Source organism: Oryctolagus cuniculus, chromosome 12 (assembly GCF_051225735.1).
Source record: "Oryctolagus cuniculus isolate XC-2025 breed Fujian yellow rabbit chromosome 12, ASM5122573v1, whole genome shotgun sequence".
NCBI lineage: Eukaryota > Metazoa > Chordata > Mammalia > Lagomorpha > Leporidae > Oryctolagus > Oryctolagus cuniculus.
Window position 1 is genome coordinate 8484800 of NC_142878.1, and position 19164 is coordinate 8503963.

Here is a 19164-nt window from a genome sequence, read left to right on the forward strand (position 1 = left end):
CAGTCCCAGAATTCTGGACATACTCACTCGATGCCTGACAGATGGATCAAAATCTGCTGGTGCAGACAGACCCGAGGCCAAAGGTTCCTCAAAATAACACAGACCCCTTTCCTAACCAGCAACACTCCCCAGAGCCCCGGTGCCCCGGGCTGGGGTCCTTACCGTCGGCTGCACTGAAGTACTCCGGGTTCACAGAGGCGTACAGCACTCCGTTCCCCAGTCTGCTGTTACTTCTGTCAAAACAGACAGCATTCAGGTTAAAGGAAACCCCGCCTCCACCCACGTCTGTGTGTACGCTCCTCTCTGCTACACCCGTCTCTGCCCTGTTCCGCGAAGCATGGTGGGAGAGGGAGGGAAGAGGCCTTCCCTGGCCAGGGGCAGCTCTCGTCTACACCCCCGTCGGGCCTGGGGGCTTCTCCAGAGAGGAGCTTTCCAGGAAACGTTAGAGTGATGGGCGGGGCTCTGTGTCTCCTGCAGCCAATGTGAATGGGGTCACAGGCGGGGAGACGCGCATGGCTAGCACTTCTGGGTGGTTGTGCTACAGGGCTGGAAACGCCAGGGCTGCCGACCCCCAGGCAGGCTGCAACCGTCAGCCCCGTCTGCCCCGGCGTCCGCTCACCTCTTCCTGTGGAAGACGTACAGCACGATCAGCAGCCCTCCCACGATGAGCAGGATGGCGACCGGCAGCGCGATGATCAGGTGCATGAAGCTCTCGTAGGTGGCTGCGGCAGGGCAGGACCACAGGTCACGGGCTGCCCGGGCTCGTTTTCACCGCGCCCACCCGGACACAAAGACCCCTGCAAACTCCCACTCCCCCATCGCACACAAGGCACCCCCGAGGGCAAGCGCTAACAGAATGAACTCTATAAACCGAATGATCTGGGAAACCATTAAGTGCAGACTGAAATAGCCACTCTTTTTTCCCCTTAAAGCACAGTGTATCCCGATGCCATAGTTCAGACGATGGAGTGAAGGGAAAAAACCTTTGCTGGCAGTCTAATGCTCTCTGGAAACACACACGGTACTTGAGCAAGTTCGTGGAAAATGGAATTAGAAGGGTTTTTCTTTTGGTGCAAAACAGTTGAAATCCATGCCATTTTTTAAAATGATCAATATTTTCCAGGAACATTCTGAAGAACCCACGAATGCAATAGATTTCACAAATGTTTACGCCAAAATAAACATCTTTGAATTCCATTTTCCATGCTATATCTGAAGTACTCTTGTACATTTGCTAAAATAAAATGAAGTACTTCTCAAATATACAATGCTCAAGGCGTACGGACCGTTATGCGTCTTAAAGTCCCACAGACAATTTAAAAGACACACACACACACACACACAGGATGGCACCTCTTGCCAACTTGCTCTGAATTTCCCACAAACAATTGCGCCTGGTCACCACTTGTCCTCAGCACCAGCAATTGCATGACGGATGCCAGACTGGGCATCTGGCACGCGGATACACACCCCTGAAGATGCTGCCAGGTGCGCGGACTCAGCCAGTCCACCGGCGGCGTGAGCAGCAGCAGAACAGACGCACACAGCACAGGACGCGGGAGGAAGGAGAGGAGAGGAGCACCCTCCCTAAGGGGAAGCCCCTCCAGTCTGGGTCCTCCCCCTGCTGCTGAGAAGTCAGGGCCGACTCACGAGGGTCTTGACCAAGCTAAGCAATTTCAAGCCAGCAAAAGCTTTCAAAGCCAGCACGGAACTGCTGGCCAGACCTGCCGGGGAGGTGGCCGTGCCTGGGGGCAGACAGGAGGTCTGGCGGCAGGGAGGAGGCGCTGCCCTGGTCTGGGAGCTGGGGAGGGGTGGGGGTAATGCCAGGTCCCCGGGCTTGTCCTGTATTAGCTCTCTAGACCCTGAGCTGACTTGGTGCCGCGGTGTGAACATCCCCCAGAGACTCACACTGAAGTTTAGGCCCGAGGTGAGGTATTCAGAGGTGGGACCAGGCGGGATCTCACAGGTGACGAGGCTGCGCCCTCGAATGCACCAGTCCACTCATGCATCAAGGGGTGCTCTCGAGATCCGCCTGCTGGAAAAGCCGCCTGGCCTCTTGTCTTGTGCGTGCTATCCTTCCACGGACACTCTGCAGAGTCCCCGGCACCAGAGGCGGCCACCAGCCCCCGATGAGCCTTTTCCCCATCAGCTACCAGTGTGTGGTGTTCGGCGATGGGCTTCCTGGCTTTCCCAGGTCACACGGGAAGCTTCCTGGCTTTCCCAGGTCACACGGGAAGCTTCCTGGCTTTCCCAGGTCACACGGGAAGCTTTCTGCACCCACAGCTCATCCTACTCCACAATGCGAGCACCCAGGAGGCTCTGAGTGGGCAATATGGCAGTGAAGGAGGGGCTGAGTTTGACACACACAGAGCAGAAGCCACGAGACACGGGTTGGGATGGAGAGCAGAGGGAGCGAGAGGGAGGAGGAGGCCTGCCAGGGAGGGCTGGCTTGGGCGATGAGTGGCTCAGGGGGCCGCTGCCTAAGCCAAGGAATCCAGAGTGGAACAAGTGCTGAGTGCAGTGGCTGCGGTCCTGGTTTGGAGCACAAGGAGGCCCAAGCAGAGATGCCTCCGTGGAACTGGGCTAGGAACCCACTGGGGACCCATCACAGCAGCTGTGAGCCACCCCTCAAAGACTACCGCCACTAGAAACTAGTCATTCTCTCTACAGACTGTTACAGCTATTGTAAGGGGTGGGTGTTGGCCTGGAGGTTAACACGACAGTTAGGGTGCTGCCTGGGCGGGACTCCCAGCTCTGCTCGCAAGTCCAGCTTCCTGCTAATGTGTACCAGGAGGCAGCAAGTGGGGCTCTGGTGGTCGGGCCCCCGCCTCCCACATGGGAGACCAAGACTCAGCACTCAGCTCCCAGCTCCCGGGCTTGCCTCCTGGCCAGGGTGGTCGTGGGCATTTGGGGAGTGAACCAGCAGGTGGGTGTTCTGTCTCTCTGCCTCTCCCATTACAAAAAGAATGATATTTTTTACAAAATATTTCTCAAAATGAACACCAGTTCCTGTACTTCTTAATTGCTGAAAATACAATGATCACAGCCAAAGCGGGAGGGCTTGGCAGGTTTTCTCTCGTTCCCCTGAGGGCCACTCCCCGTATCTCCATCACTTCCGCCCCCGGTCAGGCTGCAGTGTGTGCAAGGCCCACACTTCAGCAGGGACATGAGGAACTGGAACACGCCCAGAGGAACAAAATGATCAAGTGGCGAGAAAATCCGCCCGTGAGATCGAGTTGTAAGAAAAGGCCAGGCGACCGGAGATTATTTAGTCTGCACAAGTGTGGTCTGAAGGGTAACCCGGTAGTATTCAGGCACACAAGGCGACCCCAGAGGAGTGGTCCCCAGAGAGCTTCCGACCCCCATCTCCTCTGAGGATTCAACGAGAGGAAACCAGACTCCGCTGCAGCCTGAGTCTCGACTGGCATCAGGGAAAACCTCCCCCCGCTCAGCAGGCAGCGGCTTCAATTTCCTTGTGGTCTGTGCCAACTTCTGCCGGGAAAATTCCATCCAAGGGACACCCGGGCTTGCCACTGCCATCCTGGCATTTGTGGGGTTAAAGTGGGGTGGCCAACCCAGACGGGGGCACGACAGCTCTCAAGACAAGCCAAGGCCACTGAGCTCAGCAGACAAGGCCGTCTTTCCAGGGACCACAGCGCGAGCCCGGACCCCCGAAGCAAGGCTCTGCTGCTGGGGAGAGACGGAGCCAGGGAGACAGAGGAGAAAGGCAGGGAGCCACGATCCTGCAGACGGTCTGGGGGCCATGTGCAGGCTGCAGGCCCAGGAAAGGCGGCACAACTACATAAACGGACAGGTCTCTGCCCAAGCCCTGTCTGCCTTGAGGACCTGCAGGCAGGCACACTGCCAGAGACAAAAAATGTTGGCTTGGGGTCTCCAGTTCTGTCGGGCCCTACCCTCTCGCCATCACCTTCCAAGTCGCTGAGACACCGTGCACATCTTTGGGTGTCTGGTGCTGATGAGGTAGACTGCTGGAGTCCTTGTTTTGTACTGAATTGAACCCACAATGAGAATTGAATGTATTTGTGCTATACAATATGCTATTCTGAAATACGTGCACATCATGGACTAATTTGATTGTGCTAATTAACGTATGCATTAACTCATATAATGATCATTTTGTGCTAAGAACACCTGAAATCTACTCTTAGCAATTTTCAAGGATACATTTCTCAATGGAGTCACCACGTTCTACAATAGCTGTTCTTAACCTATCCCTACTGTCCCACTGAAACTGTTAGCCATCTCCCCAAATCCCCACTCCCCAGCCCCTGCAAACACCCTTCTCTCTCCGTCTATAAGTTTCCGAGTGAGACCGTGTGGTGTCTGTCCTCTGTGCCTGGTTGATTTCACTGAGTCACATCATCCTCCAGGCCACGCACGCACGCTGTCGGAGGGACAGGATTTCCCTCTGTTAAGGCAGACGAGTGTTCCGCTGTGAATCTACACACTTCTCCAGCCCCCAGTCCGCGCTACAGGACGCCGACGCCGACGGCACTTCCTGGCTACTGGGGCACCGGCGGCGACTGACCCTCAAGTGCAGCTACCTCTCTGACACACTGCATTCAATTCTTCTAGGGAAGTAGCCAGGCGTGGCACTGCCGGACCCGCTGAGAACTTGTTCTATTCAGAGCAGGAGAAATGCAGAGAGCAGGGAGGACCCGGGCTCTGGACACTAAAGCACTAGCACTGAGCAGGGCTGGGCTGATCTCTGCGGTGCAGAGCAATCAGGAACGGTGTGAGCCATTCGAGAACCATATGAAGGTGACACTGTATAAAGCAAGCGGGTGTCTAACGAAAGCAAAAACACTGGGAACGGGATATGGGAATAATTTCACCAAAAGGCTACATTCTCTTGGCCAAGAGAATTTAGGTCCATGTCGTGCTTGGCAGTTGTCTAGAACTCAGCTTCATTGTGTGAAATCACCAGGTAAAACAGCCTCCTTAGCACCCTGTTGTGTCACTGAGTGAGCATCCATTTACATCACCCAGTTTCCGCACCAAACGGTGAGTGCTGCGTGCTTGCAAAGCATGCTGGTGCTCTAAGAACGCATCCACATACCAGGGGGCAGAGGGTCTCAGCCAGGGATGCTCCCTGGAGAGTTCTGCCCTGGAGCAGGCCAGACTGGATGATCCCGCAGGATTCCGAGTCCTGAATCATTGGCTAACCGGCTACACCGCGTGCCAGGCAGCACGTGGAACAGGCAACGTGGGGCTTTGCACCCTGGCTTGGAACACAGGCAGCCGGGAAGCACAGGTTGCTCTTCCACTCTCCAGTGGCTATGCCCCTGCAATGGCCTCCAACCCGCCCCCCGCCTGTTCCACAAGGCCCCACAGCTCAGCATCTGCCGCCCCTGGAGCTCCCAGCCACGGTGCTGCCTTCCCGGCACGACCTTCTGCCAGCCTGACGATTCAGTTCTCACAGAAAACCAGATCCCCGCAGGGACCCGGGCGTCCCAAATCCCGGCTCCATCCAATTCTGGTGTAAACACTCTACTCCCTTACCTTTGGCTGGGACATAGAAGAACACAGGCTCCGTCCACGACCCGTTCCCGGAGAGCGACGTAGCCTGAATCCGGGCTGTATAGTTCCCCGGGTTTAGCCGGTTGAGCTTGGCTCCTCCATACTTTCGGTACTGCTGTCTGGACACACATTCCCTCTGGTCCTGGGGGAAATAAAACACACAGTCCGTTTCCCACAAGCCCAGGAGGAATCTGGGACCTGCCAGCTACATCTACCACACTGGTGGCCCCAACTGCCCGATCTCTTCTCCCCCAGCACCTAAAAACGATCCAGAGTATCTTAGGAGGTCCTCAAGCAACATGGAGCATAACCAGAACGTTCCAAAACGAACAAGGAGGATTCTGTTATTAAGACTGAGCTAGTCCAGGTGGGAAACATTTGCCACAACGAGATCATGTCTTTTTTTTTTTTTTTTTTTTTTGCGTTAATTACTTATTTATTTCAAAGGCAGAGAGAGAGAGAGAGAGAGAGAGAGAGAAGCTAGCTTCCATCTGCTGGTTCACTCCCCCAAATGCCAGGGCTGGGCTAGAGCCACAGCAAGGAACTCAACCCAGGACTCCCACGTGGGCAGCAGGAACCCAACTACTTGAGCCATCGCTGCTGCCTCCCAGGGTCTACAGGAGCAGGAAGCCGGAGTCAGGGGCCAGAGGTAGGCATCACATCCAAGGCACACCGATATGGGACGTGGGCATCCTAGCCAGGGCCTGACCCGCCAGGGCACGCACCTGCCTGCTTCCTAAGAGTGACAGACAGCCTAGCTTCTTGCGTGCTCCTCATGGTGCGCGGGGCTGGGGGAAAGGCCTTTCCTCACTCACTCCCACCTCCCCTTCTTGTGCTAAGCCGGAAGCTGGCCGGGAGTACCCTGTTTCTAATGCAGCTCCTGCTGTGGAGCTGGTGGAAGCGCCTACAGACCGTACCACCACCAAGTCTTACCTCGATCTGAGACCCGTATTTTATCTCATACATTAGGATCAATCCGTTGGGGTTCTCAGGTTCCGGCCACTTCAGAAAGATGGAGTTTTCAGGCCTTGCTTCCCAGGTCACAGGGCCCGGAATGTCATCCGCTCCTTCTGTACAATCGATTGAACAAGTGACAAAGTCAGAGTCGGGTCCTCGGGGGAGGGAGAACACTGGGCTGACCAGAGGATGCTGCCGCCCCTAATCCAGGCATTGGGGAGCACACAGACTCCCCCTGAGCTGGTGCAGGGTTCGACCAACCTGAGGACCTGCACATCTCAAGGCACCGCAACATCCTCCACTCACCTGGCCGCCACCAGAAAGCCGGCACCCAGGCACCGCGGGGAAGCCTTGGCTACCTAAGCCGCTGTCTCCTACTCTGCTTCATCCACTTCAAACACCACCACACAAAACGACCGAACGCGGCAGCTGAGTGAGCAGCAGCAGAGCACGGAGCCCCTGCCGTCGGCTTCACGGCACGTACACGGGAGTGAAGGCCCCACAGGGCTGGCCGGGGAGGAGGCTGCTAGGCGTGGGACGGCATCAGCGAGCTCTCCCCTGCTGCTGACCGCTCCTGACCCTGACCTTGTGGTGGTGGCTCTCTTGCTTTTGCTTCTGAAAGCAGAAAGCAAGGTCGTGGGTCAAGGTCGTGGACAGTTACTGCTGGGAAGGGTAGTGGCAGACTGCCTGGTCTGTGTCTGTCCTGGGAGGGCTGTGGGAAGCCGAGGCACAGGAGACCAATGGCTGCCCTAAGGCAACGGCTCATCAGCACCCGGTCTGGTCACTTCCACTCCGGGTGCTACCTGACACTTCCTACAGGAACAAGAATTGGGCACTCCACCCACCTTCAAAAGTGGATGAGTGACGACTGGCTGTGTTTGAGCAACTTACAGATCAGCAGGGCGGAGGGTTTGGGAGTTCACCCAAGAAGCAGTGACCCCTCTGAACGGAGGCAGCTAACTGGGGACTTGGCGGAATCTTGGGAACTCGGGAGGGAGCAGGTGCTTTTACCTGTGCACAGTGGCGGATGCGCAGGGCAACCAGGTTGCAGGGTGAATCCTAGAGGGTGCCCCCGGGCTGGAGTACCTTCTAGAGACACGGGAGTGACACCGCTATCCCAGCATGGGTTCCGTCCCTGGCTGGCTGATCTGCCACGCTGCCTACCAGTGACTGCCCACTCCTCCGTGGGCAGGGGTGAGAGTCAGGGTCACTGCCTGGGGGCCAGACCCCGTACCCACCAACCACGGTCTTCTCCACCAGGCTACGAGTGTGCTTGCAGCAGGGAGCGCAGGGTCACACTGTACCTGCAGGCTTGGTTCTCGCAAAGACAAAGTTGGAGGCACTGCACCCCAGCTTCTCCGCCTCGTGGTTGCAGCTGTGGATATCGATGCGGTAGGAAGTAAACGGCCGCAGGTTAGATATGACCGTTATCTCCTTGTCCACTCTGGTCTCAAAGAAAGGGTATTCTGTCTCCAGCTCCTCCAGGTCCGTGCTGTTGTACATGTCCACCGCCGTGCCGTTCCTGCCTCGGCCGGACAGCGTGGTGTTGGCCACCTGGGCGACATCTCTCCGCTTCCTCTCGGGTCTGCGAGGGAGAGAAGCTTGGCTTGCAAGTGCTGCTTCTACCTCTTTTGCCTTTTTTTTTTTTTTTTAATGACTTGGGTGAGAGTAACAGGCAGAGGAGAAAAATCTTAGCCTCGGAAGACAAGGAATCATTCAGCCCCCTTGGATAAAAACCGACAAGCAACACGGGCTTTCCTTACTTCCTCCACTCTGCAGCCTCAGGTGCAGCAAACGACTCCCTGGCTCCCGGGGCGGGCACTGGCTTACACCCAGAGGCGGGCAATGCCACGGCCACCCTCGGCCAGGCGCTAAGCTGGTTGCTGTTTCACTGGTGCTCTGGGGGCCCTCTCAGTCACAGATCTTACAGTTAAGCAAGAAAAGGGGCAAGTCTGCTGGCTACACACAGATTTATCAGCAGTGAGGGCACAGATGAGGTGCAGGCCACAGTCCCTGGGGAGATGGGGGAGAGGGGTTCCAGGGGCTGTGGGTGGTGACTCACCTCTGTAAGAGATGCCCTGATCCCAGCAGCACGTGCCAGCGTGACCCCAAGACCCTCCCCGGGGGCTCCCACTGATTCTCGTCCCCAGGCCCGAGCCTGTGCCACCCTCCTGCAGGCCTCTCCAGCCTGACTTTGCCTCCCACTAAGCATCGAGCACCTGCAGCCTCCCCAAGGCTCCAGAGAGGGGCAGAGTCTTCGTCACGACTTCAGCAGGCTTCCTACCGACAGCTACAGGATCTACTGGCGTAGGAGAAGCCCACAGGAAATCATTCAGGATGGTCGTCCACACCCAAAGGGCAGAAGAGGTGGCGGGAGGCACAGGGAGGCCCCTCCGACCGCCGCTGCTGCTGGGGCAGGTGGAAAGTGAGCTTCCTGGCTCCGCCCCAGACACCTTTAAAGCAGGTTCCTGACAGGAAGCATCCAGGTCACGACACAAAAGCAGTGCCTGGACAGAGGAACAGCAACCCGCAGTGAGCGTGGACCAGAGGTGCTGAGACTGCTGGCAAAGGGAGAGAGCAAACGGGACGAATCCCAGCTGCCCAAGGACCCGAGATGACACCCAGGACACAGGAGGCCGTCAGCGCCCTGCTGGGGCGCTCCCGCGGGAGGGGCAGCCAGAAGTCACTGGAGGGCTCAGCTGCCCCAGGCTGCGCGCTGCCCCCGGGCAAACCTGGGAGGGAAGGCAGGTGCTGGGGAAGGGACCAGGGCTTTCATTCAAGAAGGGAAGAACGCAAGGAACCACATCTATCGCCAGGAGGACCTTTTTATTTACTTATTTTTTTGTCAGGCAGAGTGGACAGTGAGAGAGAGAGACAGAGAGAAAGGCCTTCCTTCCATTGGTTCACCCCTGCAATGGCCGCTGCAGCCAGCGCACCGCGCTGATCTGAAGCCATGAGCCAGGTGCTTATCCTGGTCTCCCATGGGGTGCAGGGCCCAAGCACTTGGGCCATCCTCCACTGCACTCCCGGGCCACAGCAGAGAGCTGGCCTGGAAGAAGGGCAACTGAGACAGAATCCAGCGCCCCAACTGGGACTAGAACCTGGGGTGCCGGGGCCGCAGGCGGAGGATTAGCCTAGTGAGCCACGGCGCCGGCCAGGAGGACCATTTTTACATCCAGCAAAGCTCTTGCCTTGCCTTCAAAACCAACCCAGCACACACTATGTCTACAAGTAAGAAGCTATGGGGGTTCGTGTTGTGGCACAGTGGGTTGCACTGCTGGTTGTCATGCCAGCATCCCATGTGGGCACCAGTTCACATCTGGGCTGCTCTACTTCCAATCACGCTCCCTGCCAATGTGCCCGGGAATGGCACAAGTGCTTGAGCCTTTGCCACCATGTGGGAGACCCAGACGGAATTCACGGCTCTTGGCTTAGGCCTGGCCCAGCCCTGGCCATTGCACCTATTTGGGGAGTGGATCAGTGGATAGAAGATGGACCCATTAATTCTCTCTCTCTTTCTCACCACCGTTCATATAAATTTTTTTTTTAAAACTTAAACAAAAATTCATTGATTTAAAGGCAGCACAGCAGAGGGAGGGATGGAGATGATCAATCCTCAATCCAATGCTTCACCACCCAAGTAGCCCAAATGGCCAGGGCTAGTCTGAGCCAAAGCCAGACGCCTGGAACTTCCCCTGGGTCTCCAGGTGGGTGGCAGGCACCCAAGCACTTGGGTCATCTTCTACTGCCTTCCCAGGTGTGTTAGCCGGGAACTGGGCTGGAAGTGCAGCAGCAGGATGCAACCCAGTGCTCCAATGGGGGATGCCAATGCTCTGGCGTGGCTCAACCCCCTGCACCGGCCCTAGCAACGCAGTTTTACAGCAGGAAACTGGACTTGCAAGTGAGTCTTTCCACCTCCACACTGCTCTGTTCCTTTTCTTTTCCAGACGCTGCTGGCCTCCCCTGCCGCACCTTCCCCTGCCTTTTAAAATATGCTATTTTGTTTACTATTTTTTTATTATGGCAAAGTAAACCTTAAAAATGCGATGAAAGTGCATGCAACATAAAATTGTGGCATTTTAATTCAGGGGAGTTCACTGCATTCACTATGCCACACAGTCACTGACACCTTTTCAAAAACTTGGGATCACTCCAGACAGGACCTCGCCCCATCACAGGGCGTCCTCCAGACTTGCTCCTTTGTGTCTGCCCTGCTCCACTTGGTGCCGTGGTTTCAAGCTTGTCCCTGTCATCCGGTCAGAATCCCCTTATCTGGCTGCACAATATTTCTTGGGATGTTTCCACCACAGCGCTCATCCGTTCACCTGCAGACACTGGAGCTGCTTGCAGCCTTGGGCTGCTACGGACGGCACTGCTGGGAGCCGTTCCGCCCCCCACTGCCGTCCCCACTATGCAGAAAGAGCGCTCGGAGCAGCCGGAATCCGTGGGGCAGGTGCTGCATTGCCTGGAAAGCCCATGTTCTACGCTGCTTCCCACCCTTGGGTGTGGAGCGTGCCTGGGATACTGGGCTATTTTCGGAAGCCGGGCCCCCCACAGAACTGGCTCTGCTTTTGCCCCTTTTGCAACAGGACTCCTCCTCTGCAGGCTGAGAGAGGCCCACGTCCTGGCGTTCCCACTCCCGAGCGTGGACAAGCGCCCGACGCCCTCTGCGCCCCAGCTCCTCAGCAGTAGGACAGGAGCCACCTGTTCTCTACAGGAGGCTGTGCCCTGAGCGTGGGTTACACCTGTAGGGAGCAGCAGTGCCGCCTGTCGTGGCTCCCTAAGTGGCCAGCGCTGACCTGCCTGACCCGTACCTGGGCACGAAGATGGAGTTGTGCAGGAAGTTCTCGAACACCTTGCGGTACTCCGCCTCCTCCTTCTCAGCCTGCTTCTCGGCTTCGGTCTTGGGGCACGCGCAGCAAGGCCCCTTCTCTCCGCCACAGACCTCCGTCTTGGGGTTCTCCGTCACCTCCTCCACGTCGATGGTGCCGTCCGCATACTTCCTGATGGGAATTTTGTCTTCTCCAGGAAGAAAAGCGGAAGTGGCGGTGTGAATGAGAGCTGAGCCATACACGCGCAGGACAGACACGAGCTGTCAGCCCCTCTCAGAGGAGGGCAGCTGGCTGCCAGCAAAGGCTCATGCAGCTCCCTGCGTGCACCACCCAGGGCACGGACGCATCCCAGCCGTGGGAGGGCACGGACGCATCCCAGCCGTGGGAGGGCACGGACGCATCCCAGCCGTGGGAGGGCACGGACGCATCCCAGCCGTGGGAGGGCACGGACGCATCCCAGCCGTGGGAGGGCACGGACGCATCCCAGCCGTGGGAGGGCACGGACGCATCCCAGCCGTGGGAGGGCACGGACGCATCCCAGCCGTGGGAGGGCACGGACGCATCCCAGCCGTGGGAGGGCACGGACGCATCCCAGCCGTGGGAGGGCACGGACGCATCCCAGCCGTGGGAGGGCACGGACGCATCCCAGCCGTGGGAGGGCACGGACGCATCCCAGCCGTGGGAGGGCACGGACGCATCCCAGCCGTGGGAGGGCACGGACGCATCCCAGCCGTGGGAGGGCACGGACGCATCCCAGCCGTGGGAGGGCACGGACGCATCCCAGCCGTGGGAGCCAACGCCCGCCCCGACCCAGGTGCGGTTTCCAGTATTCTTACCTTTGGAGCAGTAGTTGTGCCGGTACAGGTAGCCGTCCTGGGGCTGCCGCTGCCACCTCACGATGTAGTAGCTCAGGTTCCCGTTGGGCAGGGACGGGGGGCTCCACTTCACGATCAGCTGAGACGAGGAGTTGGATGCCGAGAGGATGTCCAAGGGGATGGAAGGAACTGGAAAGAGAACAGAGGACATTTCAGAGGACAGGCTGGCCCTTCAGATTCTCGGTGCCAGCCAAGAGGAAGCTGGGAGGCCGGCCTGGGCAAGAGGACAGTGACGGGGGTGGGCCTTCGGCACACTGCTCAGGCATCACGTGGGAGGCCCACGTCCCGTATCGGCATGCCTGGGTTCAAGTCTTGAATTCAATTCCAAATTCAGCTTCCTGCCAATGCACAGTCTTGGAGACGGCAGCAGGCGGTGGCTCAAGAACCTGGGTCCCGGCCACCCATGCACCCGTGTGGGCGAGCTGAGTTGAGTTCTGGGCTCCTGACTTTGGCCTGGCCCAGCGCTGGCTGTTGTGAGTATCTGCAGAGTGAATCGGAGGACAGAAGATCTCCGCCTGCCTGCCTCTACCTTCCAAAAACACGATACCACGATACAATATCACGCATCACTAAGAAGGGCAACAGGCACATCTCCCTGTCACCCCTGCACCTACACCTACTCCACCAGTACAGCGAGCTCAGGAAGCATGGGGCGGGGGGCACAGGGCTTATCTGGAGCACAGGTACCTGAGGCGTTGGTGCGAATGTACAAGATTTCACTCTTGGCCCCTCGGATGTGGTCATTCTCCACCATGGTGAGGGTCACGGCCTTGACGTAGACGGCGTACTGAGTCCAGGGCTTCAGCCCTTGCAGTAGAATACCAGGCTCTAGGTCCTTGTTGGGAGGGAGGTCCACGTCCACCATGTTCCAGCTGTTGGAGCCGCAGGCGTCCTGCCCATCATACTCCGTCACATTTTTAAAGGGTCTGAAAGACAGCAAAGCTCACACAAAACCTTCCCAGGGTCTCACATGTCACACTTTCCACAACGGGAATCCTAACTCGAGTAACAGTCGATCAGATCTGCATGGTAGGACACGGCTCGGCGGCTGGGACCCAGGCTTCCCCAGAGTCACGCCCTGAGCCCTGCAGGCCAACTCTCAGGAACGAGCTGTTCCATCGCTACTGCGACTGACAAGGCTGCTCCCTAAGGACACATGCAAGTGCTCATATCCTCTGGCTGCGGCATTTTTTCATTGTAAGAAAAAAAAAAACACAGCCATTTAAAGCAAATTTCAGATATTAAAAAAAGAAAAGTTTTTGGCTGGCGCGTGGCTCACTGGGCTAATCCTCCACCTGCGGTGTTAGCACCCAGGGTTTCTAGTCCAGGTCGGGGCGCCGGATTCTGTCCCGGTTGCTCCTCTTTCAGGCCAGCTCTCTGCTGTGGCCCGGGAAGGCAGTGAGGATGGCCCAAGTGCTTGGGCCCTGCACCCCATGGGAGACCAGGAGAAGCACCTGGCTCCTGGCTTTGGATCGGCGCAGTGCCAGCCATAACGGCCATTTTGGGGGTGAACCAATGGCAAAAGGAAGACCTTTCTCTCTGTCTCTCTCACTGTCTAACTCTGCCTGTCAAAAAATAAATAAATAAATAAAAAAGTTTTGGAGAAAAATGACGTCCTACAGAAAAACAGTACCTTAAAAAATCTAAATTGCTCGCCAACTCCAATGCACAGGTGTCTTGTATTAAACACTTCCCAGACTGCCTCAGTAATTAGCATCTGCTCCTCAGTGAGATGGTCAGCAGCCACGGCCAAAGCACTGGCAGGACCCTCAGGGAGATGCGTGGTGCAGCGTGGAAACTGCACTCATCAGATCAGAGGTCTGGAGAGCTACCGGCCACGGGCATGGGGAGTGGACATCAACGTGGCCTTGCCTGCCGTCACCATGGCAGCACAGACACAAACCCTGGATGCCGCATAAGCCCGAGCTTCTCATTCTTCAAGCCATCTCCAGGACCCAGCTCCAGCAAGAGAAAGGGCACCAGATGCTGCCACGGGGCTTCTGGTTCCCACCCCTGGGAAGCCAAGCACCCGGGAAAGCAACCTGTGGCACTAAGATGGGCCTTAGATGAAAAGATGACTATGCAGATGGGGGAACCACGTGCACATGGGAGGCGAAGGAAGGAGGGAGACCAGTGAGAGCCGCGGTCAGTTAGCAACTGCCAGGGCAGGTGGCTATCACCTGATGGCACAAGAGATATCGAGTAGCTTCTGGTAGAGACGTGGAGCTTGGTTGCCCTTCCTTCTCCTTCCCCCATTGGAGGGCTCATGACCTAGGAGCAGAGACTGAGAGGGGTCCATGCACCAGAGACCATGGACCAGACCAGCTGTGCAACCTTGGGGACTCCTGGAGTAGGGCTCCCGGGGACGAAGGTCGGGACGACGCTTCAACCAAGTCCCCAGCACAGTTTATGACACTTGGATTGACCCAATTCTCCCCCAAATACCCAAGCTTTCTCTCTTGGGCTTTCGTATGTTTGACAACCTCTAATTACCCAAAGAAGGAAAGACCTGAAGCTAATGCTATCCCAGGTGGCTGCCACTGGCTAGGGTGCACGTCACCAGGCAGCCAGGACAGGGGCTCAGCCTGGCTTTCCCTGGGGACCCAGCTGACTCCCTGCATTCAGCCAATGGTGCAACGACCACAAGGCTGGCTGCACCCTGTCCCCACCCTGCCAACAGCAAGACAGCACCAAATGCAGAAACTCACGCCTCCTTGTAGTAGACGGTGAAGCTGATGAGATCCCTGTAGTCAGGGGGGCGGTAGCGGTGCCAGGTTAGGATGATGCGGTTCTTCCACGTGTTGGTGGAGGTGAAATGCAGGATGTCGCTCTCACCTGGGGCACAGGGGTACATCCGTGAGTGACAGATGCCTGTGTCTCGGGAAAGCACCTGTCTCGGCAGCAGCCCCGTCTCCCCCAGCGCTGACTACCCATGCACGGTTCTGCCCGGACTCCCCACATGGCCTCCTGGTTGTCTACAAACAGCTCCACTATGTGGAGCTCCAAGGGGCTCGCTCCCTGGTCCTCATCCGGTCAGCTGTGCTGGCTGCTTGCCTGGGGAACTGTGAGTGTGTCCTAACCTGAAGTTCAGTGCATGACGTCACCGTGCCTTTCTGCCCACCCCTAAGATGCTGCTTCTCAAAGGGTGCCTGGTGGGTGGGAGTGAACCGTTCAGCTGGATGGAAGTGTCTAAGGATGATGGCACCTGCCCTGCAGTGGGGCACACCCACAGGTGTGGCCCAGGAAGGAACTGCTTAGTCCACACTGGGCGGCAAACCCGAAGGACACAGGAACTCCTTGGAGGACAGCCGCAGGGGACCAGATGAAGCGTGGTCAACAACAGCTTCATTCAGCCAAGCCCTCTGTGCCCTTGGGCGGACCGTCCGGGCTGCTGAGGGAAGCCAGGGACCAGCCCCAAGTTCCAACTCTGAGGAGCACCAGGGAGGACTGATGGCGCCCGCCCTCCTTAGCCTGCAGGGTGCCTTCCTCCAAGGCCCCTGCGCACCAGGAGGGGAAGCAGTGAGACTGAAGGCCAAGGCCATCAAGACTAAGAAGCTCAACTAAGACAGGGAAGGCGCTGCCATGGCACAGCTGATGTGCTATTCGGGGATTTCCCCCAACCCTGTTTCGGAGGGGAAATCAGCGGCTGCTGTGTTCGCAACCTGACAGGTTGGACTGGCCGACCTGAGAATGCCCTGGTAGCCCTGCCTGTGCTGGGGTCTGAGCAGGGGGCAGGCAGGGGCTCTGGACACGCCCTCCAGCTCCGGGGCCCGATCCTTCCCTCTGTGACCCCTCCGTGCAGTCCCAGTGACCGCCAGGTGAGGAGTCCAGACGCCAGTGAAGCAAGCCGCAGCCCACTGCTAGCTATGTCACAGAGCCACCCCGAGCGTGCGCAGGTGCGAACGCCTGCTCGGGCCTACGACGCTTCTCTAACTCCCTTCCCTTGCCTTCCGGGAAGTCCAGTGGGAAGGGAAGATTTACTTTTATGGCCCCATCCAGCCAAACAGAGCCCCAGTTTTTTTTAAGATTTCTTTTTTATTTATTTGAAAAGCAGAGTTACAGAGAGAGAGTTAGTTCTTCCATCTACGGGTTCACTCCCCAAATGGCCACAATGGCCAGAGCTGGGCCAGACTGAAACCAGGAGCCAGGAGGGTCATCTGGGTCTCCCATGTGGGTGCAGCAGTCCAAGGACTTGGGCCATCTTCCTCTGCTTTTACAGGCATGCCAGCAGGGAGCTGGGTCAGAAGTGGAGCAGCCAGGGCTCAAACCTGTGCCCATTGGGATTCCGGCATCACGGGAGGCAGCTTAACCTGTTGTACCACAATACCGGCCCCTGGAGCCCTATTTTTAAAAGCATTTTTCTGGGGACTGGCGTTGTGGCATACAGCTTAAGCTGCTGCCTGCAATGTTCCACTTCCAATTCAGCTCCTTGCTAACGTGCCTGAGAAAGCAGCAGAGGATGGCCCAAGCGCTTGGGCCCCTGCAACCCACATGGGAGACCCAGACGAAGCTCTTGGCTTCAGCATGGCCCAGCCCCGGCTGTTGTGGACATTTGGGGAGTGAACCAGCGGATGGAAGATCTCTCTCTCTCTCCCTCTCTCTCTCCCTGTAACCCTGCCTTTCAAATAAATAAGTAAAATAAATCTCTCTCTCAAAAAAAAGCAGTCTTCTATACAGGATTAGATGAGAAGCGCATGACTCTAACTCTGATAAGAGAGCCTAAAGTCAAAGTTTCCAATTAAATTGCTGAAAATTTAAAAAGTGGTATCAATTCTGGACTGTGGGCTCACTCCATCTTTTCTGTGTTGGGGTGGGGGTGGGGCAGAGGCCGAGCCCACGGGGGGCTGTGGGGAGTGAGGGCGGAGCTCAGGCGCGCACTGGGATGGACAGTACGGGCTCGTTTTTTAAAAGGCCCTCGCTTCGTGTGAGGAGACAGGAAGCGCTGGGGCTCCCGAGCACCTGTTTAAATGCAAGTGGGAACAGTTCACAAGCCTCTGGGGCGCTCACAGGGAAACTGGCCCGCACACAGGGGTCACTGCTGCCACCATCAGCCGTGGCCGGGATGGGGGCGGGGTCCAAGGCTCCCCAGGCAGGGGAGGGCCTGCGGCCACTCACAGGAGGCTCTCTCCCCGTTGTTCCTGGTGTTTATGTCGCCCTTGCTCTGGCGTCCTTTCGTCCCCGTCACGTCCTCCATGCGGTAAATTTCCGACACGCACAGTTTGGGGTTGAAGGCGAAGTACATCTTCCCAGCTTTGATGGTCAGGTTGCGGTGGTCCCAGTCCCAGAGCTGCTGCAAGTTCTGGTTGTCCAGGACGTAGAAGGAGTAGTTCCTGGAAGCACAGAACCCGCCATTAGTGCACCTGTCCCGGCCCACGGTCCGTCTTAGCCAGAGGGCCCCATCTCATGCGGTCCTCCCCGTCACGTGACGCCACTAGGGCATTTCCTTTGCCGATAAGAGGTTGTGCTGTTAACCCTGAGTGTTATCAGCATCGGCAATGGCATGAGTCAAGGACACCACCTGGACATCCTTCGGAGGGTAACTAACTTCATGACCTCCACTGCTCACGAATGACCCTCCCCACACGGGGAGGCACTCCTCGGACCACTCCCTACAAATGCCTTTGGTTATGTGCTCGGAGCTGGGTACCTACAGTGAGGCTGAAAGCGGCCCTCGGGGGAGCAGACACGCTTGGCTGCCCAACCGGAGCGGCTAACATCTTGCTGTAGCGTCTCCCGTTAGCCTTGGGAATAAATCCTGCCCATGTCCAGCGAGCAGCACAGCAAACAATGGGAGGGGAGACAGACACAAGGGGACCAGCCATGAGCTTTCTCCCACCTCCCCCACACTCATCTCTGACTTCAGGCTTCAAGCCTTGGAGAAGGTGTGGGGGAGAAGTGGTCCCGGGCAGGCAGCCCCCAGGGCCTCCCGTGAGGCAGCAGGATTTAGTGTCCAGGTTCAGCCTGTACAGAGCTCAGCAGATCGGGGCAGGCTGAGAATCTGCATTTCCCACTCGTGCCAAGTTGCAGGCCCACACGGGGGAACCACTGATCTAACAGAAGAGCTTCCATGAGGTGCTGGGGGCCCCAGGCCCACTAGGCCCAATGTGGCACCTGCTCCAGGAAGGGGACACACAAGCAGTAGGTCCACGGGGACAGCAGCATGGGAAACTTATCCCTGGATACCCCAGGATCAGGAGGAACCCCTCTCCAGGGAGGTGAGACAGCAGGTGGCCACAGCTTAGAGAAGGATCCCCGTGGCTGTCTGCCGGCTCCCCAGGGGAGCCAGAGAGAGGCCTAAGTCATAGTTGGCGGCTGAGTCTGCCACCCCTGGAACTGGAATTATTTCTCTCTTCCGGTTCTCCAGCCTCAGTTCCTTTCTGGGGCTCATTCAGAGCTTGATGACTGGCCGGGGCTTTTGTTTCTAAGACACACTCCTAGACCCAGCACACGATCACAGAGAAGGAAGGAGCAGAGCCCTCTCTCCGCTGACCAGGGCCAGACAGAACTCGATCTCCACTGTGCACGGAGGCTGCATCGCCCAGGCAGCTCTCTGTAGCTGCTGAGTGTCTTCACCGCACCTGCACGGAGACCTAAATCCTCAGTCGGAGCCGCACACAGGGTGAAGCACAAAGCACGCGCACAACACCCTCCCCACAGAATCCACAGGGTGTTCAGAGCAGGAGAGGGTCCAGGCACAGCCCCAGGACCCAAAATGCCGGGGATGAGCCACACAGCAGAGGCAGGTCCTTCAGTGCTGTTTGTAGCCCCATTTACGAACTCCCACAAGCAGGGGTGTGGACAGGTGACACCTGAGCTCCCTCTCGGTTTCGAGAGCCCATGACCCCACTGCTCAGTCGCATAGCCTGAAGCCCAAGCCCTTCCCAGCACTGGACTCCGTGGGAATCCCGACCCCACGGGGATTCCAAAGGCAGTGCCTCTGAAACCCACCCTGAGGTCGG

At 57.5% G+C, this 19164-nt stretch overlaps 1 protein-coding gene across 4 annotated transcripts in view; it reads right to left on the reverse strand.

Moving 5' to 3' along the window:
- Window positions 1-19164, reverse strand: part of IGF1R (insulin like growth factor 1 receptor) — a 250880-nt gene that overhangs the window by 17157 nt on the left and 214559 nt on the right. For 3 of the 4 annotated variants that reach the window (XM_008248786.4, XM_017337784.4, XM_089311124.1), the window contains 10 exons: window positions 17321-17535; window positions 14914-15040; window positions 12893-13131; window positions 12167-12334; window positions 11313-11520; window positions 7803-8083; window positions 6475-6611; window positions 5524-5683; window positions 620-722; window positions 163-233 (listed from right to left, as the gene is read on the reverse strand). In XM_008248786.4, the coding sequence (XP_008247008.1) occupies window positions 163-233; window positions 620-722; window positions 5524-5683; window positions 6475-6611; window positions 7803-8083; window positions 11313-11520; window positions 12167-12334; window positions 12893-13131; window positions 14914-15040; window positions 17321-17535 (1709 nt within the window). The remainder of the gene's footprint in view (window positions 1-162; window positions 234-619; window positions 723-5523; window positions 5684-6474; window positions 6612-7802; window positions 8084-11312; window positions 11521-12166; window positions 12335-12892; window positions 13132-14913; window positions 15041-17320; window positions 17536-19164) is intronic. The other variant, XM_017337786.4, reaches the window with a different exon arrangement.